This window comes from Lissotriton helveticus, chromosome 1_1 (genome assembly GCF_964261635.1).
Source record: "Lissotriton helveticus chromosome 1_1, aLisHel1.1, whole genome shotgun sequence".
Classification (NCBI taxonomy): Eukaryota; Metazoa; Chordata; class Amphibia; order Caudata; family Salamandridae; genus Lissotriton; species Lissotriton helveticus.
The window spans coordinates 1,425,955,798-1,425,983,733 of NC_136057.1; the positions used below are offsets into that span (position 1 = coordinate 1,425,955,798).

General features: G+C 43.9%; 1 protein-coding gene across 1 annotated transcript in view; it reads right to left on the bottom strand.

Annotated features, from left to right (window-relative positions):
- CACNA1A (calcium voltage-gated channel subunit alpha1 A) overlaps positions 1-6,993 on the bottom strand; it is a 1,120,700-nt gene extending 1,113,707 nt beyond the window's left edge. Inside the window, exons 1-2 of the mRNA XM_078685323.1 lie at positions 6,893-6,993; positions 2,340-2,479 (exon numbers count right to left, since the gene is read on the bottom strand). Coding sequence (XP_078541449.1) covers positions 2,340-2,479; positions 6,893-6,985 — 233 coding nt within the window. The 5' untranslated portion in view covers positions 6,986-6,993. The remainder of the gene's footprint in view (positions 1-2,339; positions 2,480-6,892) is intronic.
- Positions 6,994-27,936: the final 20,943 nt, after the last annotated feature.

Here is a 27,936-nt window from a genome sequence, read left to right on the forward strand (position 1 = left end):
AGTGCACGGGCAAATACCACAGAGCAGCAATAAAGACACAACGCACTTAGTAGAAACAAAGTACGCCAACTGAGCGTCAAGGTTCTTCAGCTTGGGCAATAACAGTGCTTCCAGGGGTGTAACAGAGGCCCCTGCGGCGCAGGGCGGAGGTGGGTGGGGGGGCTGTTGTCGACCCTAAGAGAGGTCGCGTTTAGCTCAAGGGAAATTAATATCTGAGAAATATGTGAGACTCAGAGGCCCCTCTTTATCTTCTGAATTGCTCTGCGTTACTCCTTTGAATTCTCCAGTGGAGTAACCTACACACAAGGCACAAACAAACCATGCTGCAGGAACAATAAAACACAGATAGATGATACAGCATAATCATAGTGCACCAAAGAAGTATCACATTTACAAAGAATGCATCCATCAGTGATGGGAAAACACCAACATCTGGGACAACCACAAGTGCACCTATGGCATTGCACACTCACAGAAAGTGAGAAACAATCACAGTTAAGTAATAATGATAACACCTCAAACTGCATAACCAAAATCCACAACCCAACCGTGGTGTAACACACACAGGTAGCAAGGGAAAAACTACAAAGCATGGAGAATGACCACAGCTCACTATTAGAGGTAACGCTCGCACACAGTAAACCAACAAATTAGCACACTTACACAGCATGGTAACCTCGTTGCACTAACTGTGTGTCACAGCCACACAGCATGGCTAACGCAGTGCGAACTGGGACATTATACTCGCACAACATAGATACCAGATATAGTGCACCAATTATATAATATGCGCACACCATATAAATACCCAGGGTAAGCCCACTTATACATCATGGATAATAATCAATGTTTATTAACGGGGCAGCGCTGTATAAATAACTAGGATGCATTCACAAAACATGGATAGCAACTACAGTGCTCCGAAGGTATAACACAAGTGCCTGGAATTAGAAAGGACCACAGTGGAGCAAATAAGTTCTAAATCCACGTGCACACCTGCATGACAAACAAACTCACCATACTAAGGGGATAATACACTGACACAGCATGGCCAAGCAGAAAGCCCTAGTAGAGTAATTAACTCACACAACCTGAATAGCTAGAATGCACCAACTGTGTAATACAGTTACACCCAGCCTGGCTACCAAACACAATTCACCAGTGGGGCAACACTTTTGAAAACCACAAATCACGAGTGGGTCAACACTGTTATAGAGTATTAAGTAGCTATAACACCCAATGCTCCAACTAGATACCATTTTCAAAATGTCAACATGCATCAATGGATTATCTCTCTATATATTTCTTTCGGTCTCTCTTTCTCACACCTGTATGTGCACACACACACACACACACAGACACGCCCCGTCACAAACACACAAACCCATGCGTTGCTGCCACCTACTCTAACATGATCAGGCTTCCACAACATGTTGCAGAAGAAGGGCAGACATATTCTGCATAGAAGGCTACCAACGCACTCTGCTTAAGTACTCCCAAAAAGTATTGATGGGAGAAAGGAAGTATTACACCCATCTATTATGTGTTCACAGTGCATAGTAGAACTAAGCGCTGTCTTGACTTTCACCATACTGTAACCAAAAATGTAAAAAACTGGCTGCACAAAACTCCATAAAAATGTAACTTAAGGGCGAACTAATGTCAAATGTCTGGACATGGGGCCTTGAGTGGACCATGTGAGGGCTAGGAGTGTGACCTGTGCGGAAACCATGAAAGATGAACCAAGCAAAGCAAAACTGGTGTGAAACAGTGGGAGACACGGCAAGCACCTGCAGATCAGAACATGGGGACTAGCATAGTCTTGCGCACATAGAAGGAGCAAGAGCAGACCACAAATTCACAGAGTGTAGAAAGCACGTCACAGAACCCAAAGGGAGCAAAACCGACATCCCCCCTGTACTCGGTGGAGGCAACAGCAGTAGAGCTTTGAGGAAACAACCAACAATGAATGCATTCTGTGCAGCAAACTGGGCTGTGCAGCAAAGTACAACATAGGCGTTTGACTGATTGGTAAAGCGCCTTGTGATGGTGCAGTACGTAAAAGTGAGTCACAGAAAGCACAATGGGCTTGGATCATAACCATAAAGCAACAAGACACTTTGAGGCTGGTGGGAATCAGTGATAAACACATGTGTGAATACTCATAATAAACAGCAAGTTGCAAAGAAGCTGGGAGGTGGGGGTATCTCAACCAACAGTTATCCCTGACCTTTTCCTCATCCCCAGTTGCACTTTACCAGGACACCTTCCAACCATATAACTTCAATCTAGTCTGATTTTAGAAAAAGAATCAAACATAAGATGAAGGAAAGACTCACCCGGTCATGACCACCACAAAGTCCATGACGTTCCAGCCGTTCCTCAGGTAAGACCCCTTGTGGAAAGCAAATCCCAGCGCGATGATTTTAATCCCAGCCTCAAAGCAAAATATTCCAATGAAGTACGGTTCCGTATCATCCTGCGAGAAAGAAGGAAAGAGTCAGTAAGAAACGATGAATCACCTCCAGCCAAGTACAAGGCCCATAATTATTCCAGCCGGGATTTTTTGGCTCTGCAAGACAGCGCAGTCAATAGATAATATACTGACTGCACCAGCCAGTCCTCTTCAGACGATCAGTGGATTTCCCATTCCAGCTACTAAGTAGGAGCCAGAGTAAAAGTTCTTACAAGATAGCAGTGGTTTCAGCCATATCTCTGTGGCTATGTTTGGGAAAGAGAAACCTGTCTATGACATAGCAGGAATCTCCCAAGCGGGTGTTTCTGTTTGAAAGGTTATCTTGAACATTAGGTAATCAAGAGAGTGAATATTATCAGGAAAATTCAATCAAAGTATACGTTTTCAGGAATAATGTTGTACTACTGGGAGATCTTCTAATCACAAGGTACCAATTGAATGCCATCTAATGATAGGATAAGTCAGACTATTACCAATGTATGCTCTTCTGAGAGCAGGATGTGCAGTGGAGGAGGCGGTGCTACTGCGTGGGTGATTAAGCTTAGAGGATGTAACAGAATGGATGAAATGTACAATGGAAATTCTTGATATCAAGGAATGTGTGGGTTTAGGGATCTATCTACAAGAGATTCTTTCAATCACATGATATATCAGAGATGAAAGAATCTATTAGATAGCTTTTTTTTCAGACCATGCAATGGAAAATGTGAATTTTACCATCACTGAACCTTGCAACAGAAGGTTGTGCCATGGAAGAGGGAAACTACAGAAACCATTGAAAAAAGACCTTAGTGAATGAAGAACATGCACTGAAGTACATGTCAATAAGAAGGTAATCCTCCTGTCAGATAGCTTTCTAACTGAAGACTGTGCCCATGAAGATGGGTTCCCTCTCTCAGACAGAGAAGCTCTCATGTTCCTGTTCATTGAGAGAGCATCTTCTTAAAGGATAGGTCATAAAAAATGGAGTTTTACTTTTAAAGAACCTTCCAATGGAATAGTATTGCATGAACAGTGGAGTCTTACTGTTTGATAGTCTTGTAACCACAGCATGATCTGTGTACTTTTCTAAACCTTTCCATTTAAAGGACGGGCCATGGAAATGAAAATTTGACCTTCAGAGAGCTTCCTAAAAGAAAGACATGCCAATGCAGATGCAATTGTACCCAGGAATGCTTTTCTAATACAAGAATGTGTAATTGCAAAGGGAATCTTACTGCAGGCCTTCTGTGGAAAAAGATGTGTCATGAAAGAGGGAATATTATTATTCCAACAGTAGACCTAATATGATACAGCCTTCAAACCAGAGGATTTATCATGTAAATGGCAACACTGTCCGAAAGCCTCCGAGTCAAAGGTTGTGCGATGAAAGAGGGTACCCTACAATCTGGGAGCCTTTTAATAAAAGGACCCATAGAACAGGGAATTTTACTATATGTAGCAAGGCTAGTGAAAGTATGAGTCAGGGAAGAGGGAATCTTACTATCTTAGAGCATTCCTATAGATGGATATTTCATGAAAGAAGTATTCTTACAGTGGCAGAGTGGCAGAGCCATCCAATTGAGAAATATTCAAAGGAGGGGGAATATTAACTTAAATGAACATTTTCATCAAAGCTAATGATGTAGAAAATTAAAAATTACATTTGGAGAACCTTCCATTCAAAGGGAATGGCATGGAAGAAGTAACCTCCCTGCTGAACAGACTTCCAACTAAAAGTTGTGCCATGAAAGGAGGACGTGACATGACAAAGTCAATCTTACACCAGAGAGTCTTCTTGTACAACGATGAGTGATGGAACGAAGGATCTCACTGTCAGAGAGTCATCTCAAAAAACAGTGGGTCATGGAAGGGGCAATCTTACTGGTGGAGAGTCTACTAATCACATGATGTGCAATGGAAATAAGATGGCTCCCATCAGACATCCTTTCAATGAAAGAATATTTGATCGAAGGACTTGCGTTGTTGGAGAGAATCTATATAAATCGATAAAGGAATCCAATCACCGACGAGCATTCCAATAAAAGGATGCTTCATGAAAGAGGGTATCTTACTATCAGAGACTTGATATCAAACAATGTGCTATTGAAGTCTCACAGTTAGCTTTCCATTCCTGATGTCCTATGGCAGAGAGAAGTTCAACGTTCAAGCGCTTTTCAATTAACACGCCCTGATAGAGGAATTAATCCATTTGAAAATCATCGGATCAAATCGAATGCAGTGGAAGGCAGTATTTTTCTGACGTACAACGTTTACACCAAGAGACATGCCACTATGGAGAATCTTATAGTTGGTAAGGATAATAGTCAAATGATAGGTTGTTGAAGAGTAAATCTTCATGTCTGCAAACATTCTAACTAAAGAAAGCTGGTAAGCTTTATAAACAAAGACAACCCACAGAAGAAAGCAATAATACTTTGGAAAAATCTTTCCAAGTATTGTGAAGAAATTCTTACTGTCCTAACGTATCCCTTTGAAAATTTACTTTGGAAGGCCTTTGGATTCTTATAGGGCAACATGAGCTGTTCTTCTTGCTAAAGTGCATAAACCCCTTTAAAATAAAAGTATTTTGCACAATGGAGGAATCACACATGTATCCTACAAGCTAATTCCTGACCAAAAGTAATTTTGCAGAAAGAGTGTAACAGGGAGAAGCCTATAATCAATTGATGGGTTTTAAGAGGACTGCACAAATCTTTTACAAAGAGCTGTTTTCACTAGATGAGACTAACAACTTGTTGTTGCTAGATCACAATAGGCCTTAGATGTCCCACTGTACCACGTAGATGAGCTATCTGAGTTGCAGGTGAATGTGCACCAACATCAGTAATTTCCTAACATCTTTTGGTGCAGTAGACAGGAAGAAGTGATGATTGTGTCATTGGAACAAGCAGTAAGCTCAATGTAACAACTCAATGTTATTTTTTATAAGGCAGCCTATCAGAGCGCAAAGTGTGTTAAGCCCCACAACACATTGTCTTCTCTGATTTAAGGATGTGTGCAGGCACCAGAACAGTTACTTTCATTCCTGCAACACTTCCCTGTTGCAGCAAACCTTGAGAAAATTAGAATAGCACCATTGTTACCATACCAAAAATCGGTGGCTGCTCCATAGCTCAGCGTGTGGGAGGATACTCTATCACCCTAGTGTTACTAAAAACACTGCAGTCGTGAAGCATATAATTCATGTTAAGGTAACAGTGGACATAATAGCTTTGGATATTTGAAACAAAAGATGCAATAGTAAAACTCCAGAAATAATTATAGAGCCGACACAATACTACTGAATGCAAATGTTATTTTTTAAACAGGTGTTGCAACACGTAGTGATTTTAAGGGAGAGGGAGTGTCAGCTTTTGGAACCAAAGTAAAAGCACTTCTACAAATTAGCAACTAAAAACATAGTGCCCGATTCACAAAGGTAAAATGAGATGAAAGTCTAACTTTAAGACTTTCGGTATTCACAAAAGACATTATGAGTAGTAAAGTTTGACTTTTGTCTCAGTTAAACTTACGTTTTGGTCTTAAGTTTAACTTTATGGTCTCAGTTAAACTTACGACCAAAACTTAAGTTTAACTGAGACAAATGTCTAACTTTACTACTCGCAAATGCCATTTCTGAATACCGAAAGTTGTAAAGTTAGAATTTCATCTTAGTTTACCTTTGTGAATAAGGCCCACAGAGTGGACGGGGAAGTCTTGTAGCAATGAATCAAGTTGTTTTCCAATGCCACTCTCAGCTTTGATGACCAACTATGCAATGATCATATATTAGTTACCAGGCCTGGAAAGATCCTGTTCCGGCAGAAGGCTTCCTCTGCCAGCCTGGGGCAGTAGGCACAGTCAAAAGATTTGAATTACCCCACCCACCCTAATTAGGTTAAACCGTGTGATGTCCTTTTCTCTGTCTGTCACTGTCAGGTATCTGGTGGTGATAGACAGAAAAAAGGACGTCATGTGCATCAGCGGTGATCTGTAAGTTTGGTGGAAGGTAGTCCGTTGAGATGGCAGACATTAACCCCTTAGCCCCCTGATGGACAGTGTGTCATCCACCAAACTGTAGTTCTGGCTCATATTCCTTAACCCAGTCTTGGTAAAAACCTATAGTAATCATCTTCAAAGTACATGACAATAGAAGATTTGGGAAAAAAGGAATAAACCCCGGGGCAATACTCGGTCTTTCTGGCAATAACTGCTTCTTCGTTTTTGCATGTCCTTCTCCACTCTCAGTCAATCGGATGTTTTCCTCTGAAACTGCATGGCAGATGTGGAGTTTAAACCGAGCTCCTGGCAGTATGACATTGGTGTGTCCCCCTAGCATTGCATCTGATGCCTAAAGGGAAGCGGGAGCACAACAAAACAGTGAGCTGCAACTCGGGCGAGAAACACAGAACAAGGGGAGACGTCAGTACTCACCAAACGCTCGGACATGGGGGTCTTGTCTCCTTCCGGAAGGTGCTGCTCCAGGGCCAGGACGATGCAGTTTGCTATGATGGTGGCTAAAATCATGTATTCAAAAGGAGTACAGGGTGAGTTAAGGAAAGGAACGCTTCTGGCTGCTGCCAGTGTGAATGAGAGAACATTGTATCTCACTGAGCAAAATAAACGTTATATATTGGGAAAGCAGCCCCTCACACTGGCACAAGAGTACCTCTTACTTGTACCAGGGCATTGCCTACCCCCCCCCCCCCCACCCGCTGAAAGTGTGTTCTGTAGTAAATAGTTGGGTACAGGTGTTTTCAGTTGGATATGGTCAAATGTCTGTCGGATTTCACCCCAGATGTTGACATGCACACACACACACACAAAAACACACACATACACAAACACTCTCTCGCCTCTGCCTTAAAACGAGATTAGTGCGAACACTATTGTGTTTTAAGGACCCTTAACAATCCACACTCCTCTCTCTTTCCACAGCCTCTTAAGCCCCCCTCGTGTTCCTGCTTCTTATAATGTATTTTAACAAGTTATGCCAACATGATTGTTGGGAAATCTGAAGCTTGCACCCCCAATCTTATTGACCAAGCTACACCCCTATGGCTTGCATACCAGTAATGGCTTCCAGAAAAAACTCTGCATCGTTCTAGTGAATCAGCATATGTTGCTGCCACAAAGAATGCCTTACGGATACACCTGCATGACCCACTGGTCACACACTGTCGTGTATTTCTATAGGTTCTGAATCGATCCCCCTATTCCTGACCCTATTCTGGTTAAACTAACTAGCTAGTTAACTAACAGTCAGCCCATGAGGCAAGAAAGCCCCCATGATGCAGATACCGTTATCTGACGCAGTCACACTACGGCACAGGAACGTGTTATCTGATTAGGTCATAACGCTTGAGATCTAATTAGACAAGCGACATTCCTCCAGCCCCTGATAAGGCATACGACGTTCTCATAACAAATCAAACCTATGACAACCTGGACAATCCGTGCGGCCATTGTTTTGATTTCACAGAGAACTTTTGCAAAAGAATGTGCTAACGAGCAAGTCGTATGACATCTTTATTGACGTACCTATGTCCATCCTTACGTCAATCCCGGCACCTTTAAGGTATAAATATTGCCGACCTTGCCCTATGCAAACACACGCGTGGTGACAAGACGGAGCAGCCATACTTGCCGAAGCCGAGAGCAGAAGCAGACCCCGCTGGCAGCAGCCCCGCCTTCCTGACGCGCTGAGAGACGCGCTGCTATCTCAAGCCGAGAGACCCAGCACCGGCGCTTCCGGGTAGCCCTCGCAGGCAGCCTGGAATATCGAGAGCAGAGAAAGAGATACCATTCCTCATTCATCCTAAATTCCAGGTACAGAACTGAATAACCCCTCCTAGAGAATTCCTTAGTTATTCACTTGGCAAAAACAAACTTAACTTAAACTGTAACTTTCTATTCCCGCCCACGCATTAGACTTAGGTCAGGTACACGGGGTAGGCGTATTTAGAAACACCAGTTGAGTACGTTTAGTCAAATGTATATGTGTATGTAAATATATTTTAATCATTTTAAAACATCATATGGCTCAGAAACCATATCAATGTTTTTACAGTATTATTTTATACTATTGCTTTTAATGTATGCACTTTACTTAACTATAAGTATTGCAATAATATCGATCCATTTCTCTTGTACGAGAAAAGAGACTGATCAATAAATAACACCTTTTTATTGAACACGCCCGTCTCTTCCTTTTCTCTACATTCTGATGAGACTAAGAATGCACGTACTGACTGAGTAAAATAATTGCCTTGTGCTCACACGACTCTTGAGATTGACTCTTGATTAGGGGAGAGCAAAGTTGTCATGTTCTATGGTTGTCAGAAACTAAATCCCTTCTTGTCTAATCAGGGGAGGTAATTCTCTCTTGAACATTCGAGAAAGTTTCTAGCGAACTCTGAGCTTAGCTGGCAAACCCAAAAATTAAGTCTAGTATCGACAGTAGTAGACCTAGTTAACGTCTGGTCTAGGCCTTTACTGCTGTAGGTACTATTCCAATGCGCAGAGCCTATTGGGAAAATAGGAGCTACACTACATGGCGCCCAACGCGTTTGGAAAGGGCGATAAAACTAACGTAAGACATTTAGAGTAACTCAGTCGTGCTTTCTCACTCAGACCCCTTTTCCCAAATACTCCAAAGACGTCTGGAGTGGGTGAAAGGTTATTATATCCTCCAAAACCTCACAGGGGGAAACTCCTATGTATGGTTCTTGGTCTAGTCAACGTTGAAGGATAAAACAGTTCCAGAATATTGTGCATCTAATCTCTGTTTCCATAAAGAAACCTGATCTGCAAACAAACATAATACCATCCTGTCTGTAAAATGGCAGAGAGTGATGATGAAAGAGAGGCAATTAGATTAGCCACTGAAATAGCAGATGCTGATGCTACCATGCAAACAGCAGACCCGGATATAATACTCATCCAGGTCGCCAAAAGGAGATCTATAACCTTAAAACTTATAGAAAATGGACTGACACCTAGAGGTGGCACAGTCATATTCGTAATTGAGGCACACGAATATCGGCAGACAGAGGTATACTATACATGGATACATTTTCCAGCAGCGAATGCTGTAACAAAGTACTTCCACTATTACAAAGTAGAGGAACCTCCTGAAATGTACACTCCTTTCGAGGAGGTGGAAGTACCACTCAAATTCCAAGAGCATTTGCTCTTATTTGATGGCGCCCTAAAACATAACAATCACATTACAAGGCTCGGTCCTTTAGGTAGACCAGGAGCAACGTGGCCGGTCCTAGCCGGATACACACCACATCCAGACATCGAAAGAATGCCTGCAGCAGAGCTGTTAATACAGCTAAAACAACTACTAAAAATTCACAGACAATTAGTTCAGTATGTAATGCGGACTTCAACAATTCAGCCAGCGATTAAACTACCACAGCTGACCCCTCACCAGGGGAACACAAATAAAATTACACCACAGAACATCCAATCCTGCCTAGGTAAAGTTCCAGCTAAACGGGAACAAATACCATTCTGGTTGGCACAGAAAATCACCCAAATAGAGGCGGTGTTTCCTGACACCACCCCATTAGAAAAACACAGGATTCTGACTATATGTCTCCCAATGGGAATCGCACCACACATTGAGGACTGTGACACTTGGGGTACAGTCTTTGCTTCCATCTACACAAAAACGCACGGTGTCCCATCCATTTCGGTGATACCAGATGTGCTAAAACAAATTCAAGATGAATACGGTCCAGAACCTGCTTTAACTCTTGGTATGAAATTACTAAAAGACTTCAAGCAGGTCTCGGCTATATTACTAGCCAACATAAAAGGTGAAGCAGCAAACGTGGCGATCCGCCAGAGGTTAAAAGAGACAGATATAGCAGACCAACCAGCTGAAATTGCCAGAATCATAGAAAAATCCTATGAAGAACTAGGCAGAGATAGTCTAGGTGGAATACCAGTAAAACCGCAACTGACTACAAGTCCAGAAAAAATGTTTTTTAACAATAATAATAATTCACCAAAAAAGAACTGGGATGGAAACAAACAATCCAATCCTAAAGAAAAGAAATTCCAGTCCAGAGGAAGGTCTCCTAGGCGAAGAGAGAAATCTCCAAACCCGAGACAAAGATCACCCCAGAGTGAACCCTCTGGGAATAGATATAACCTTAGAAATAGGGATAATATTAAAAAACCTGATAGAGGAGGAGGAGCTTGGCGGGCATCCGAGATGGCCGCGTGAGCACAGCGCTCTCCGGACCCTCGCCGCTCCCGGCATTTTATCCTGGCTGAATCCTGATTTCTTGCAAGAATTCGTGTGGGGGACGTTTGGCTGATTACCCTTGCACTTTTCGGAAACTGATTTGGATCTCGTATTCCTGAGATATGGTGCTCTGAACTTTTGGGCTCCGCCCTTGAGGTGCGCCCGGGACGGGGTGCGGTTCTGTAGCCGTCCTGCAATTGAACAACAACGGCAGGAGATCTGGCCTTGTGGGTCCCCCCTTCCTAAGTTTCGGTTTCGATTCTGTTCCGACTTGGGCCACGGGTGTGGATGTCGTGTTGCTGCTGAGACTTGGACGCAGATCGGCTGTTGGACTTTCATGCGGCCTATTTGCTGGCCTGGCGACCTCTACCCGAGTTGTGCCCCCTTTTTAGTGTACTTTTGATCCTGTACTTTGGGTGTCGGGCCCGTCGAACCTGGTGGCTTGTCCTGTGACGCATCTTCAAAATGGCGGGCAGAGGGGACAGAGAGACGCGCAAGACGAAAACACCTCTGCGCGGAGCTCCAGTTCAATCAAATGTCATGGACCGTTATACCCATTCTAAGGGATCCCCCGGAGCTGCCCTGCCTGGTTCCAGTATAGCGACCGAACGAGTTTTGGAAGAGTCGGCGGAGCCCTCCCTACAGGATATCATGGGCGCCATCTCGGGTGTGAGGGAATCCATCGGCCTACAGTACGAGGCCTTGGCCCATAAACTTGACACCGTGGCTATTGAGGTGAATCTGATTCGTGCCGATCTCGGCAAGACGAATGAGAGGGTACAATCATTGGATATTAAATCGTCTAGCCTTACGAAGGACGTCTCAGAGCTCCAGACAGAGATCGGAAATCTCCGTCGGGGGAACGACTTCATGACCCGTCGCCTGGAGGATTTTGAAAATAGGGCGCGTCGCTGCAATGTTCGCCTGGTTGGTGTACCGGAGAACCCTGAACCCCACTCGGTGGATCTCCTGGTTGAGGATCTGGTCTTGAACCATCTGGCCCCTTCTGGTCTTACAAAATTTTTCACGGTGGAACGCGCACATCGTGTTCCAGGGGGCAAAGTCAAGCCGGGAGCCCCGCCGAGACCCATTGTAGCGAAGCTTTTTCATTATAGAGACCGGGACGCTATCCTGCAGGCCTCGCGGGTGAAGGGCCCGGTGGCCTTTGAGAATGCTACGGTGAACTTTTACCCGGACTTTTCTCAACAGGTTCAGAGACAACGTATGGAGTTTCGTGGTGCCAAGAAACGTCTTCGGGATCGGGGCCTACGTTACGCCATGCTCTTTCCCACCAGACTTCGGGTCGAATACAATGAGCGTACCCTTTTCTTTGATCGGCCAGATGCTGTTAATGACTGGCTGGACTCATTGCCTGATCGTCCTCCTGAGACTGACTCCGCCGCTCACCCGGGTGGTGCCGAAGGTGGTGTGGAGATCTAACTGTTCGGCTCTTATGTCTTATTTTGAATACGCTGTCAGGAGTGTTGGCCGGCGTCCCTCTACATTGTGATTATTTTGTCTTTCGTTTGTTATTTTTGTTCTTGCTGAGGTCGGGGGGAGGGTGGAACGGAGACCTTTCCTCCTCCGGGGTCTTTGTGTAGAATAGGGGTTCTTGGGCGACAGGCACACTGCAGGTTGGGGTGGCTCTTTAGCTTTTTGCAGGGGTGCAGGGTGGGGGGTGTTTCTCTTCAGTTTGGGGGAGGGGGGATGGGAAGTTTTTTCTTTTCTGTGTTTTGTTTTCAAGGCGAGTTGCTCCTGTGTTTGCTGCTGTTTCTGATGTCTAGCTCATGGACGAGGGGTCTTGGCTCGGGCGGCTGGGATGGGGGGTAGAGGGTTGAAATTTCTTTCCTGGAACGTTAATGGCCTGGGAGATCGTATTAAGCGCAGTGTTGTCTTAAAATGTATACGACGTTTGTCACCGGACATTGTTTTCATGCAAGAAACCCATTTGATTGGTAATGTTTGTTATGCAATGAATAGATGGGGCTACCGCCTTGTGGCGCACTCGGGGTTTACCTCCGGATCTAGGGGTGTGGGTATTCTTGTTCGAACCTCCCTCCCCCTGGCGATCGATGAGGTGATTCACGATGATCGTGGGAGATATACTGTCTTGGTGGGTAGATATGAAGGCCGCACCCTATCTCTCTTCAATGTTTATGTTCCCCCGGGTTTGCAGGCTTCTACTTTTACTGATTTGGGCCGTGTTTTGTTAGATCTCCCTGATAGTACTCTCTTTCTGGCCGGTGATTTTAACTCGGTGCTTTCCGGCCTTCACGATCGCCATCCCCCTAGAGATACCCCGCAGGCTCAGCAGTGGTTGGGTGGGTTTCTAGATACCTTTGGCCTTGTGGACTGCTGGCGACTGTTGCATCCTACTCAGCTCCAATACACCTTCCATTCTGGGGCTCATGGCAGTCTGTCTCGGCTGGATTATTTCCTGATGCCCGCCGCCCAATCATCGGCGGTTCGTGAGGTTTTACATTTGCCAAGGGGTATTTCTGATCACTCGCCGCTCTGGCTTCGTTTCGAGGTTGGGGTAGAGGCGGCGGGCCGAGTGGCTCCCATTAACCCTTGGTATCTTTCCTCCCCTGAGACTCGTACCCTTTTGCTCAAGTCCGTGGATGCATATTTCCTGGAAAACGAGGGGTCGGTCTCTTCGGCTGTGTCCCTGTGGGAAGCATTTAAAACTGTGATTCGTGGACAGGCCCTTTCCTTGATTGTTGAAGCTAAGAAGGCTGGGAGGAGGGAGGTGGTGGACCTCGAGGGGGAGATTTCTGCTTTGGAGGACGAGTTGGAGTCTGGTGTCACGCCTGAGAAACTCCATGCCCTGGGTCTGAAACAGTTTGCATATAAATCCTTGGTCACTGACGCTGCGAAGGTGATGTTTCGTGAGCAACAGGGCAGATTGTATGATGTGGGTGACAAGGCGGGCAAACTCCTAGCGTGGTTGGACAAGAAAGAAAGAGTTAACCGTGTGGTGCCCGTGATTCAGTCTGCGAGTGGTGAGAATGTGATTGATCCGACTGCCATTGTTGATCGTTTTGCGGAATATTTCCGTGTGGTATATGCTCCCGTGTCTGTAAGGGATGTTGCCGACTCCCGCCTTCTTCTGCGTGATATCACTTTGCCCTGTGTCACCGACTTGGACCGTATTGCTTTGGACTCCCCTTTTACGAATGATGAGATAGCCACTGCAGTTCGTTCGCTCCGTTCGGGCAAAGCATTGGGCCCGAACGGTTTGCCTATTGAGTTGTACAAGCTGCGCCCCGATAAGGTGGCGCCGTATCTTCGCGCCATGTTTCTAGAATCTCGTGAGCGGAACATACTTCCTTATGATCAGCGTCTGGCGACAATCGTCGTCATCCCCAAAGAGGGTAAACCGCGTGACCTCTGTTCCTCGTATAGGCCCATATCCCTATTAAATGTTGAACCTAAGGTGTTGGCTAAACTTTTGGCGACCCGTCTCCTTTCGGTTCTCGGGGATTTGGTCCATCCGGATCAGTCTGGCTTTATCCCGCATCGAAACACTGCTCTGAATTTACGTCGCCTCCACGGCGTGCTTGCGAGGGCGGGGCTTTTGACTGAACCGGCCATTTTGGCGTCCCTGGATGCCTCCATGGCCTTTGACACTGTGGAGTGGCCCTATTTATGGGCGACTCTTGAGAAATTCGGATTCGGGTGCGAGTTTATTAGCTGGGTTAGACTATTGTACGCGGAACCTCTGGCACAAGTTGTAGTGAACGGTAGAGTGTCGGCTCCCTTCTCCTTGGGCAGGGGTACCCGTCAGGGTTGCCCCTTGTCCCCTCTGTTGTTTGCGCTCGCTCTTGAACCGTTGGCGGCCTGGCTCCGTTGGGAACCATCCCTTAAAGGGATTCGTTGGGCCCCGGACTTCGAAGACCGCGTCTCGCTTTATGCGGACGACATCCTCTTGTATCTTACTTCCCCTCGCAAGTCTTTATCTGTTTTATTTGACGTTCTTGCGTCCTTTGGCGCCAACTCAGGCCTCGTCATCAACTGGTCTAAGTCCTGTGTATACGTTTTATCTGGTATCTTGCCTCCGTTGCCGAGTAGACTTCCTCTTCAGGTGGTCCGGGATGGCTTCAAATACTTGGGGGTTTTTGTTACCTTGGACCCGTCCCTTCGTTTTGATCGTAATCTCCTTCCCCCGTTGCTTTGGCTCCGTTTGGACGTTGCCCGTTGGCGCAAACTTCCCTTGTCTCCCCTGGGTCGGGCGGCCCTGTTTAAGATGATGTCACTACCGCGGTTTCTCTACGCTCTCCAGAATTATTACGATCCTGTCCCTAAGGCCTATTTTCGGGAGATTGAGAGCCTTCAGAGGCAACTTATTTGGGATGGGCGACCGCGCATTGCTCTCGCGAAACTTTCCATCCCGTGGTATGATGGGGGCATGGCGCTCCCCGACGTTAAGAGATACTACTGGGCTTCCCATCTTGTGGGACCTACTTTGATTGCTTTGTCGGTGTGGCGTGCCGCGAATGTGAGCCTGGGCTGGGAGGATCGCTTGACGTTGGCGACGCCGCTTTATGCTTCAGAACGTCTGGGCGGTCTTTGGTCTTCCAATGGTTTTGACCGTTGGGACTTGATTGGGATCTCTAAGGTGGGGGATGTGTACTCTAAGGGTTCTGTGCGCCCGTTTCAGGCCCTCCAGGCTGACTACGGCCTGAGTAGTCGGGAGTTCTTTCGTTATTTACAGGTCAGGCACGCTTTGGTTTCGGTATTTGCTCCTGGTGAGATTCCGCCTGACTCTTCCCCCCTTGAAGACCGTATCCTTGACGAACATCTTCCTGATAGCACTATCTCCCTGATCTATAAGAAGTTGATTAACAATCGGACTGACTTATTGGCCCGACTTCGGGAACAGTGGGTGGGAGATGGGTTGGAACTTGATGATGAGGATTGGCAGTCGGCCCTCTCCTCCCCGAAGGAGGTGGCTATCCCGGCTCGACTCCGTCTGGTCCAATTGAAGATCCTTCATCGGGTGTACGTGACGGGACCGCGACTGATGGTGATGGGCTTTTCCTCCGATGGATTGTGTAAGCGTGGCTGTGGATTGCGTGCTACTTTCCTGCATATTCTTTGGGAGTGCCCGATGGTGGCTGCTTATTGGGTGGCTGTGCTTGATCTGATGACTGTGGTGACAGGGATGTCCTTGCGTCCGGAACCTCGTCGCTGTCTTTTGAATGTTTGGAAGCCCACTGACTATTCGGTGGCGCAGACTAGATGGGCCACCCTGGGCTATATGATTGCGAAGCGAGATATTGCGCAACTCTGGGGGGCCTCCAGGCCCCCTGCCCTCTCGCAATGGGAGGATAACATGGATTGGTCCATGTTCCGTGAGAAAACCGTCTATGTGGCCAGGGGCAGACCCAGGGCATGGGTGAAGGTGTGGGGTCAATGGAATGAATACCGTGGCGACATTTGTACTCCTCCCCTTGTGGACACTATCGAGATTACCCTGTCTCCTTAGGCTAGCGTTCTCGGAATCTTCATATAGGGACTGAGCTGGTGTTTCCGGCTCCCCCCCCTTCTTCTTCCTGGTCTCTGCGCCCCTCCCCCCCCCCCCCCTCCGAACTCCTTAGTGCTTAGAATTTTGCTACTGCACTTCCGTTGCTGTCCCCCCCTTGCGTCCCTTGGGCTGACCTTCAGTGATACACTCTCGCCTTTTTGTATGTTTGTTCTTTTATAAACATAAAACCTGTTTTCTGCTCTGTATATAATGTGGAGTATTGCATTGTTGATTGACTGTTACCTCTGCGGGCATATATGATATGTGTCTACTCCTTTTTAGCGGCCGGCCCGTGTGGTTATAGGCCCATCCTTGTACCTTCTTGCTTGCTCAAATAAAGGTTTTTAAAAAAAACAAACAAAAAAAAAAAAAAAACCTGATAGATATCAAGACATTGATACACGTCCCTCTCAATCTTTTCAGAATTCCTCGCAGAAATCGGAAAGAAGAGGACGATCAGAAGAGCACGCCAAGTCCAAAGACAAGGAACCTGCTCAACTTAAAAAGAAATCACAATTTCCAAAAAAGAAGGTAGCCAGTATCAAGGTAGTTAAAAATGCCGAGAATACTGAGGACACAACTGAAAAACGGAGAGTGGGCTCAGACAATGCTAGACAGCGCAGCAGAGGTGAGCATAGCTCGCAAAGTCCTTATGAATCATCTGGAGACAGTGGACACGAATGAATATCTTCAAGTGGAAACTGCAGATACCAGAGTTAGCAAGCCCCACAAGATATACGAGATAACATTACGTATAGAGGGAGATAAGACTAGGAAAATAAGGGGACTATTTTGGGATAACCTATCCAAAGGCTATGACATCCTTCTAGCTGAAAAAGACTGGCCACCAGAGTTTGTCAGGGAGTGCCCTCGTGGCGAAGAAGTAATTATGCCTGCCTTCTCGAATCAAATACCGATTCATAAAAAATACACACTTGCTAGAAAGTGGGCAGTGGCCTTAGCACCTGCTTTATATAAAAATCATGTAGGATAGGATGAGGATTCTCCTCCTCACAAAATCCAGTTAAAATCACAACCAACTGCACAAAGGCAGTACCCAATTAAGCAAGAAGCTAAAAAACAAGTAAATGAAATACTAGATCAGCTAGAATACCAGGGGGTGATTGAAACTTGCACCTCACAAATGAACAATCCTTTGTTTCCGGTCTCCAAACCAGACAATTCGTACCGTCTAGTTTTGGATTACCGACACCTTAACACATGTTGCAAAACCTTTGCAGTGCAAAACTCACACAGTGCTGCACTAATGAATAACATAGTGCGCAAAAAATACAAAACAACCTTGGACATCTCCAATGGATTCTTTTGTCAAAACATAGCACCAGAGAGCAGATATTTAACTGCATTCTCAGTAAATGGCACTCAAAAACAATTCTGTCGGTTAGCCCAGGGGTACAAGAACAGCCCGGGGGTATTCTCAGCGAGAGTAACAGAATTACTACAACAATATGATGATGAAGCATTATCTTATGTCGATGACATTTACTTAACAGATGATGACTTGGAGACTCACTTGAAAAGAGTGAACACCATAATACTTGGTTTCGCTGCAGAGGGTTACAAATTCAACTTCAAAAAATCCAGAATTGCCCATCTGAAAATCCAGTACGGAGGATATGAATTATCAAGTATTGCCTGGTTGACAGTCTTTTAAGAACTAGAGGAATTAAAAAATCTAAAATATGAAAAGACGTATCCTCTGCCAATCGACATTCTGCCTCTACGACATTACGCCTGTGTAATCTATACAGACGGACATGCTCAACCCTCCGTTTGGGGAGAACATGCATACAATCCCACATGTGAGATTACAAAAGAAGTGTGGCGCGGAGGTAAACTAAAACCTCTATTAACAAAATCACACTCAGTAGAAACTAATTCAGAACTACAAACTGAAATAATAGCTTTGAAAATGGCGCTAGATAATGCGGATCGCGAATTCCCGACACTTATAGTGTCAGATTCATATTACTGCGTCAAATCATATAACAGCGATTTGCAGACATGGATTCAGAACGGTTATAAAGATGACACAGATGCACCAATAAAGCAGAGACTGCTCTGGGAACAAGTAGCTCTTTTGAAAAAAGAACTACCAAAGACTCACGTGACTCACTCACTGAGTCATCAGCGTGATGGCGTTCACGTTGTAGGGAATTCATTGGCTGAAACAGCCGCAGCGGCAGCCAGTAAACCGGCTCCCGTAGATCGAAAAAAGCGTACATTAAAATACATTGACGGTGAAACATTGCTGGCGGTGAAAACGTCATCAAAAGGCGACTGCTCAGCGTTACCGATCAACTATCCACTCAATTATACATACATAATCGATGCAAACTCCGTCCCTTTTGCTCGAATCCCTGGAGTGGGGGATAGAGTGATTCCAAACATGGACAGGAGACACTTGTTAATCGCAGACGCACACATGGGCGAGGGTCTCAGACACCTTAAATTAAAAGATTCTCTGGAAGAATTACAATCACGGTACTGGTGGCCAGGCATGAGCCTGCACTACACCATGTTTGTAAAAAACTGCCCAAACTGCAACAGAGATCGCAGAGGGGAGAGAAGCAGTTTAATACCTCGTCGAATCAAGGCAGATAATATTACCAGCAAAAAGAATGGCTTGCGATTAACATACACAGGCTAGTTCCACTTAAAATGTAGATCCACAGCACTCGGCTGACGTCCGGACTGTTATACAAGATTTGCGAGTCTAAATGGCATATACGCTAAGAGCATGCTACGTTCGACCATTTTTTTTTTCACTCAGGCAATCCAGCCTGGGGGGGGGAAAGAATGGCCAAATGAGCACAGCCCAGCGGGAATCTTCTCACTTCCTTCCTGAGGGTATGGGATGGTGTAAAGAAAAAACCAAGGCAGAAAGCAATCTATAATGGAAAGGACATTAGGTTCGGGAGCTGGGTGGGTCAAACATCTAATAAGTGTCCAACGTAGTCTAAATAACTTGCCAAGAAATTCTCTGAAGGGATTCAGTCCGTACGAATTATTATTCGGAACTAGGATGTTGATCTCTGACCTTGATAGTCAGACTTCAGTGGTAATAGAAAAAACCTTTGATGTCAAAGACCGTTTGGCTATTTTGCAGGACTTAAACAAAACAAGAAAAGACCTGAGCAACATACAATTGAAACAACAGCCAACAACCACTGAAGAATCACCACCTGTCCCAGCAAGACCTGTCTGGATTCCAAAAGTCGGGGATCTAGTCAGGGAAAAGATCGCGGTAAAGAAGGAATTTGGGCCTTCTTACAGAAAAGCAGTTCCTGTCTTGTCTGTCAACGGGACAAGATCAGTTGTACTACCGCCACTTGCTGGAAAAAAGGAGAACCGAGTTGTATCCATCGACCTGGTAAAACCACAACATGTGGCCGATAACAAACAGTAGGCCAAGTGGACTCCCAATAAGTAGCAGAACACCAAGGTTTGCTACCAGCACAGAGGTCCTAACAAAAAGGCTCATCACATTCGAAACGCCTACAGAAGAACAACAAGGACTATGCAACAATGCAATAGAACTAAGACCTCTGAAAACCCAAATAAAAACATTTAGCAGAGACACACCAATCTATACTGAAGTACCAAGTGACAATGCAAAAAACAAAAATCCTGAACCAATTGGAACAATTGACAGAACTGCATCCGGTTACTTCATCAACTTCGATGATTCCTCTGACGGCTTCAGTGAATCGAAGACACAGCCATCATCAAAATCCTTTAAAGACAAAGCGAAGGAACTTTTGAAACAACTGAAAGAAACATATCTGGTTTCTCCATGGATTGAATTTTGGGTGGGTTTTGGTGCATTTATCCTCATACTTTGGCTCATCATGGTATTTACTTTGGGACGCTTCATTGAGGGAAAATATGCTAAAATGGACACAGCAAGTCAGAACATCAACTTGGTCCTCAAACCACACACATCTTCACACATCGAGAAAAGAGAACTTTCTTCAGAACTTTCTTCAGCCAACTTCACAGCAATTCCGATACCTGGTGGGGTAGCCTGGGACAACACTGACTATGAAATTTATGGTCCGGTCGAGATCCTGAAATATCCACACCAAATCAAGATCTCCTTGAGTGACTTTGCAAAACCAAACTCATTTGCTGATGATTGGGACTTTGAAAGTATAAACAATATGATGTCTGACTTAGTAATGTCTGCTAAATTTACAAAACATGATTATTTGCAAGGTTCTACAAATTATGATAGTATGTATTGCTATAACCATTATGGTAACCATTTCTTGCATAAATCGGCACAACCTAGAAATGTTTTAAATTATAATCAATGGGAACATTGTGCTACACCTCCAAAAGGGAGCTCTAGAACCGTTTATGACAAATATTCATATTTTTCAGGTTTTAACATAACTAATGCTGAAACATTTTATTACAAATTGTCAAACAAGACAGGGATGAAAACCATGATAACCAACACAAAATTGATATATTCAGATTCATTCTTTGAAAAAATGAATACTTTTGGATTTGATTATTGGGACAAAAATGTTGATTTGAAAAGTGTTTGGGGTACAAAAGAATGGCAAGTACAGGGTTTAGAAGCTTTGTTTAGAGCCTGCATGATCCCAGAACAAATGATATTTTTAAATGACACTGTTCAACAAACCACCTGTCTTGGCTTAGCCAAAATCAAAGATTTAAATAACCCGTCTATTCCAAAGCCAACAATGTTTAGCAATAACTCTGATACAGATGAAGAAATAGACATAAACCATATACTTAACCAAAACAGAACACATCCTGATTGGAAACAATGGTTAATCTGGCCCACAGATACAAATCACTGTCAAGATAGATTCCTGAATAAAACACAGGGTTTCAAAATGACCAGGCCAGACCCTAGATATCCTCAAAGACATCACCCAGGGATAATAACAACCTACAGTGTGGGCAAATTATGCCTTCAATGGCTACAGACTTCCACACTGCCTGAAATTAAGCAACACCTAACTTTACTTACTGATGGTGCTGACTTGCGTGATTTCATACTGGGACCACGCAAACAGCGTCAAAAGCGTTTCATAGCAGCCTCTGTATATGCAGCATACAATGAGGCCTGGAAGGTTACTCAAATTGAAACAGCAGAGAGAATACGTGAAATTGATCGTATTAATTTGGAAAAATCACTTTCTGTAGTGGACAATGGGTTAATGACTTTGTCCTCCAGAATTTTTTCATTGGACAGCATTGTGTCTTCAGCAATCGATATATTATCGCAAGACTTACTGTTATTACAACATGGTCAGTCACAATTGCGTTCCATTGTACAGCTTGGCTGGACGTTACAAAATCTGCGTTCAGGCTATGTGCCTTGGCGTTTAATCAACACAACGTCACTATTCCAAATCTTTAACCTTACTGATAGACAAATCGGTATGGCGCAGAAGGGTGCTGATTATACAATCTTGAGCATTGAAAAACTTGAAAGATTACCAATGACAATGTCAGAACGACCTGTCAGTGAATGGATAATCCACGGAATCATAAATATTCCAATCTCAACCTTCAGGTTTCAATACTGCCAAAAATATATACAGGCTGGCATGTACGAGAAATTGGGAAAGGGGTACCTTAAAACAACTTGGAACCTGCCCTATTCACATGCATGTGTCAGTAACAAAGGACAGAAAGTGTTTCTTAGTGGCAACAATTGTGCGATGTCACTAAGCGGCACGCTTCTGTGTAACGGTATTAGTTTGCACGGAGCCTGTGAAGGGAATTCATACAACCTTTCATGTCACCAGCAAGGCGCACCTGCAACTGAAATAGAACCATTCTTTCAAAGACTCTATAATGGGAGTTACATTCTTATTGTAGACCGCCGATGTTGTAGTCTTATGCCCGGGACTCCCTATCTCGTCACTACGACGGCGAAGGTCAAGTGCTGTGGACGTTCTTTGTTCCCCAGCTCCTTTCCAGACAGGGAGGCGAGGGCATGGCCCAGTTTGAAAATTACTTCTATTCGAATAGATACTTTAAGCAGAATGAAAACAGTGCTTCTTCAGACGCCTACAAGGCTCACGTCATCAAAAGAAACGTATGATCTACAAGTCGCAAGGACGACTGCAGAGATACATACATTATTATCAACTAATTCCCCCGTACATTTCGCGGAAATCCTGAGCGAAATCTTAAATATTTCTGATACCACTGGGGTCTCAAAGGTATTTAAGACAGTATTTTCTATGGCATTAACACCATTCAAAGCCATACTGGGTATTTTTCCAGATTTCGTCCATTCGATTTTTGGCGGACTTCCCCTGATCCTGGGACTAATTGCAGGAATCCTATTCCTAGTCCTTATTTTTCGTTATGGCAACCCATGTCACAGATCAAACTCTCGCGACAATGGAAGATACGATCCTAGCCATTGGATACCGGGACCGGATATCAAAAATCCTGGGACTCTCCCGGCTTAGAGACCTAAACATGACTTGGTTTCTATCATTTCGACCAATGTGGCAAAGGTGTGTTTTACCTGTACTAAGGTGTCTGCTATGCGGAGAAGAATGCGTGTTAGACACCTGTCTGACGCTACAATCGGATGCGCCAGTGGATGCAGATACACTGTTGGTTCCTACCAAGGTTCACGCACTGTGCTGCCCTCAAAGGCTGCCAATTCTGATGACGGCATTCCTGGAATCTTCACCACTACGATTGAAGGGTAGTGAAGTTCAAGATGAAAGCAACATCGAACAGGTACGACCTTCTGTCAGCAATGCAAATCAGAATGTCAATGGAGACAATCATGCGCACGAATGCATGGTTACCCCTATTTCCGACTTAGAGGAACTTTCCCATGAAGCTGTTGACAGTTTTTTCGAAAGCCTGAATGATATGATGTTCTCTCCAGAACAGAAATAGAGACTTTTGAGTAAACTCGCACACGGCGTTCCCTGAATTCGGCCTTCAACTTTAAAAATAAAGGCACATGAACAATTACAATCCAGTTCACGGACAGCAACTTTTTTCAGCAAGCCCTTAAAATATTTTTCTATATATTTTTTCCCCGGGACACTGATCTTCTGCTTAAAGTAAGAAACTATTCCTAGAGAACTAGGATTTCTATTTTTAGATACTTTATAGACTTTAGCTGCCCGCTGGTATGTTCACAAAATATATTATGTGATGAAATGGTTTCGACTTTTCTTTCTGTATAGCCATATTAAGAGCCATTTCATGTGTATTTCTCATATACCAACAAGCAATAATGCATAAAATGCGTGTTTACTTTTGCATTTAATTCATAGCTTAAGTGCATACAATATATATGACTGCAATTTCAGTATATTTGAAAATTTCGAAATGCATTTATGTATTTTGGGGTGGTAAGGTATACACTATACTCTTTAGTATGTTGTACTATGTTATACTATGCATAGATTAGTAGATATGACCATAGTTAGCGTGGAGTGGGTGTCGTGTATTTCTATAGGTTCTGAATCGATCCCCCTATTCCTGACCCTATTCTGGTTAAACTAACTAGCTAGTTAACTAACAGTCAGCCCATGAGGCAAGAAAGCCCCCATGATGCAGATACCGTTATCTGACGCAGTCACACTACGGCACAGGAACGTGTTATCTGATTAGGTCATAACGCTTGAGATCTAATTAGACAAGCGACATTCCTCCAGCCCCTGATAAGGCATACGACGTTCTCATAACAAATCAAACCTATGACAACCTGGACAATCCGTGCGGCCATTGTTTTGATTTCACAGAGAACTTTTGCAAAAGAATGTGCTAACGAGCAAGTCGTATGACATCTTTATTGACGTACCTATGTCCATCCTTACGTCAATCCCGGCACCTTTAAGGTATAAATATTGCCGACCTTGCCCTATGCAAACACACGCGTGGTGACAAGACGGAGCAGCCATACTTGCCGAAGCCGAGAGCAGAAGCAGACCCCGCTGGCAGCAGCCCCGCCTTCCTGACGCGCTGAGAGACGCGCTACTATCTCAAGCCGAGAGACCCAGCACCGGCGCTTCCGGGTAGCCCTCGCAGGCAGCCTGGAATATCGAGAGCAGAGAAAGAGATACCATTCCTCATTCATCCTAAATTCCAGGTACAGAACTGAATAACCCCTCCTAGAGAATTCCTTAGTTATTCACTTGGCAAAAACAAACTTAACTTAAACTGTAACTTTCTATTCCCGCCCACGCATTAGACTTAGGTCAGGTACACGGGGTAGGCGTATTTAGAAACACCAGTTGAGTACGTTTAGTCAAATGTATATGTGTATGTAAATATATTTTAATCATTTTAAAACATCATATGGCTCAGAAACCATATCAATGTTTTTACAGTATTATTTTATACTATTGCTTTTAATGTATGCACTTTACTTAACTATAAGTATTGCAATAATATCGATCCATTTCTCTTGTACGAGAAAAGAGACTGATCAATAAATAACACCTTTTTATTGAACACGCCCGTCTCTTCCTTTTCTCTACATTCTGATGAGACTAAGAATGCACGTACTGACTGAGTAAAATAATTGCCTTGTGCTCACACGACTCTTGAGATTGACTCTTGATTAGGGGAGAGCAAAGTTGTCATGTTCTATGGTTGTCAGAAACTAAATCCCTTCTTGTCTAATCAGGGGAGGTAATTCTCTCTTGAACATTCGAGAAAGTTTCTAGCGAACTCTGAGCTTAGCTGGCAAACCCAAAAATTAAGTCTAGTATCGACAGTAGTAGACCTAGTTAACGTCTGGTCTAGGCCTTTACTGCTGTAGGTACTATTCCAATGCGCAGAGCCTATTGGGAAAATAGGAGCTACACTACAACACATCTCTTGTGGAAAATAACCTATAACAGATGCTACTGCACGTTAGCTGTGTGTACCAGTGTACAGGAACAATGGCATGTCCTACAGCAGTTTTTACTGGAACAACAGCGCATCCTACTCATATAAAGGTAATTATAGTAGGCTGTATTTTCTGAGCCAAGGACAGGTACTCATGATACAAGGGTTTTTCAAAAGGCTAAAACAGTTGTGTTACTGGTACATTGACATACTTTTCTACTACACATTACTTATTAGGCTTCAATTACAAGTACTTTGTAATTCTGCAACCTCCGCAAATCAGCTTACCCAGGAGTCAGAATTACAAGATGTGGAGAGCTTATGACACCCATTAGTTATTGGGTGCGATAAACTCTGAACCCCACTAATTGCCCCAGGTAGACATCGGCAGGTCACCCTGTCGATATTTCATCGGGAATGCCTGGAAAAAATGGGACATGTGGCTTTTGGTGCAGAAAGGACAAGAAAACTCCTTTCTGTGTCCTAGTTTTGAAGGACTTGAGACAGACTAGGTGACAACAATTATTTTGCCTGTTACATTTTTAACCCTGCAGTATTGTATTTTAAAATGTGCAATAATCATCGCATCCTGGACAGGGCATTCATGATCATAGCTTTAATGATACCGGAGCTTGTGTTTTTGGTACGACAGTAGATTTTATTGACACTACAGAAGGGCTTTGTGGTCTAAAGGTGTGACTTCCTGCTATGCTAGCCTGTCCGAGTAGGATCAAGACACATATCACTAGGGAATCAGTACCTCTTGGGTGGATCAGTGCTCCTTAGAGGTATGCCATAAAGTACTGCATCAAGACCATTTCTTACTGGTATCTTACTAATACTTACATGTCATAGTAAAACAACATTTCTATACTGGCATGAAATCACCTGGCTGGTACAAATGCATGCATATCTCGTAGAACAGAATGTATGGCTAATCAAAATGCAAGTCGAACCAAGTCGTAGGTACCTCTTACTTCAACACCAGTGTGATTTACTCATACAACAGCATGCTTATTAATACAGAAATCATATCTCACTCTCATTGTTTCACATTTTACTGAAATAATAGCAACTCACACTGGTAGATAAGCAAACCTCGCTGAACAAATACATGCCTTATTGGAATAACACCAGGTCTTTCTGATACAAGTTGTGCATTGCTTACAATAACACACCATGGTACAGTGTTACACATAGCTAAGGCGAACCAGAAAACAACTTAACAGTACAACAGCTTGTTGCCCTGTAACAACATGATTTTCTGCTGCACTGTGCCACATGTGTAGGATAAGACCTTAAATCAGAAGCAACTTGTAACAACACAACAGTATGTCACACTAGTACAACAATGCGCCTTAATAGTACTGACTGGAACAGAAGCACGTCATAGTGACGAGAAAATGTCTCATTAGCAAAACAGCTATTCATACTAGAACAAACATATCTAATAAGGGTACAAAATCACATCAATGTGATTCAAGACTAGGTGTTACTGGAAAACAGTAATTTTTTTTAGAATGCAACAGAATATGTTACTAGTTATACGGTACTAGTTATGCACAATATATCCGACTTGAACAGGAAGCACGTCTTACTAATACATCATGTCTCATTGCGCAGCAACATGTTTTACTGGTACAATAGTATGTTATACTTGAACAATGATATCCCCTAATGTTGACAGAGTCTTACTTGTTCAGCAGTATGCTTTACTGACACAAGACCACATTTTGTTGATCAATCAGCATACCAAATTGGGACACAATCATGCCTTCACATTGATCTTCACAGTAAAATGACGTCTTACTTTTACAATATCATCTCTTACCAGTACATCAGCTTGCCTTATGGTTATAACAACAGAACTTGCAGCTACAAAATCATCTCTAGCTGGAGAAACAGCAAATTTTACTATTACAACATTAATTGCTTTAGCAGGCCAATAGGAAGCGTTTTTGTGGCCCTGGTCAAAAACTACTTGCAAGTCCCATACCCAGAGAATCTAGTTTCAATCTTGACTTCCCAGCTTGACAAAACTGTGTGGGAAATTATTTTCATCACTGTGGCACATTTTCAGTGATCGCCACATTTGAGAGTACCTAAGCAACGTACCAAAATCTCTCTTGTATATAGTTTAATAGACCAAATGTTGCTCCATTAATAAGAACAATTAAGTCTTTGTATAGGAGCTTTAAGGCAATGGATTTCCCTCTAGGGTTTCTGAGGAAAGAAAGGAGGAAATTGTGATACCCATCCAGGGGCCGAATATCACAATGTCAAATAAAGGAACCTGGGGGCATATTTACAATGAAACTGTGCAGCACGGAGCTGCGAGCAATTTCGCTGCACCGAGCTGCATCATTTCAAAAGCAAAGGGATGCGTCATATTTATAAGAATACGGCGCACCCCTGTGCTCTCCCCAGCACCGGCGCTAAAACAGCAGCCATGCGTGCAAGGGTGCCTACGGTGCAGGGATGATTGTTGTACAGGAAGGGGCACCTTACTGCACAAAAACAATAATTAATGACATTTTGCTCCATGTATGTGTGCTGCAAAAGGTAGCACACATAGAAAGAGCATAAAACAAGGAGAAATAAAAGCTTTTCTCCTCGTTTCACCACTTTAACACCTTCCCTGGAAAGGCATTCGTTTTTGCTGCTGCCTCCGATTTATGAATCCTTGAAAATCTGGGACAGTGGCAAAAAGCCATGGGTGTTGACATGCAACTTTGATGCAGAGTACTGCGTGAAAGATGGCCATATTTACAAGGCCTTGTAAAGCCACGCAAAGTGGCTTTGAAT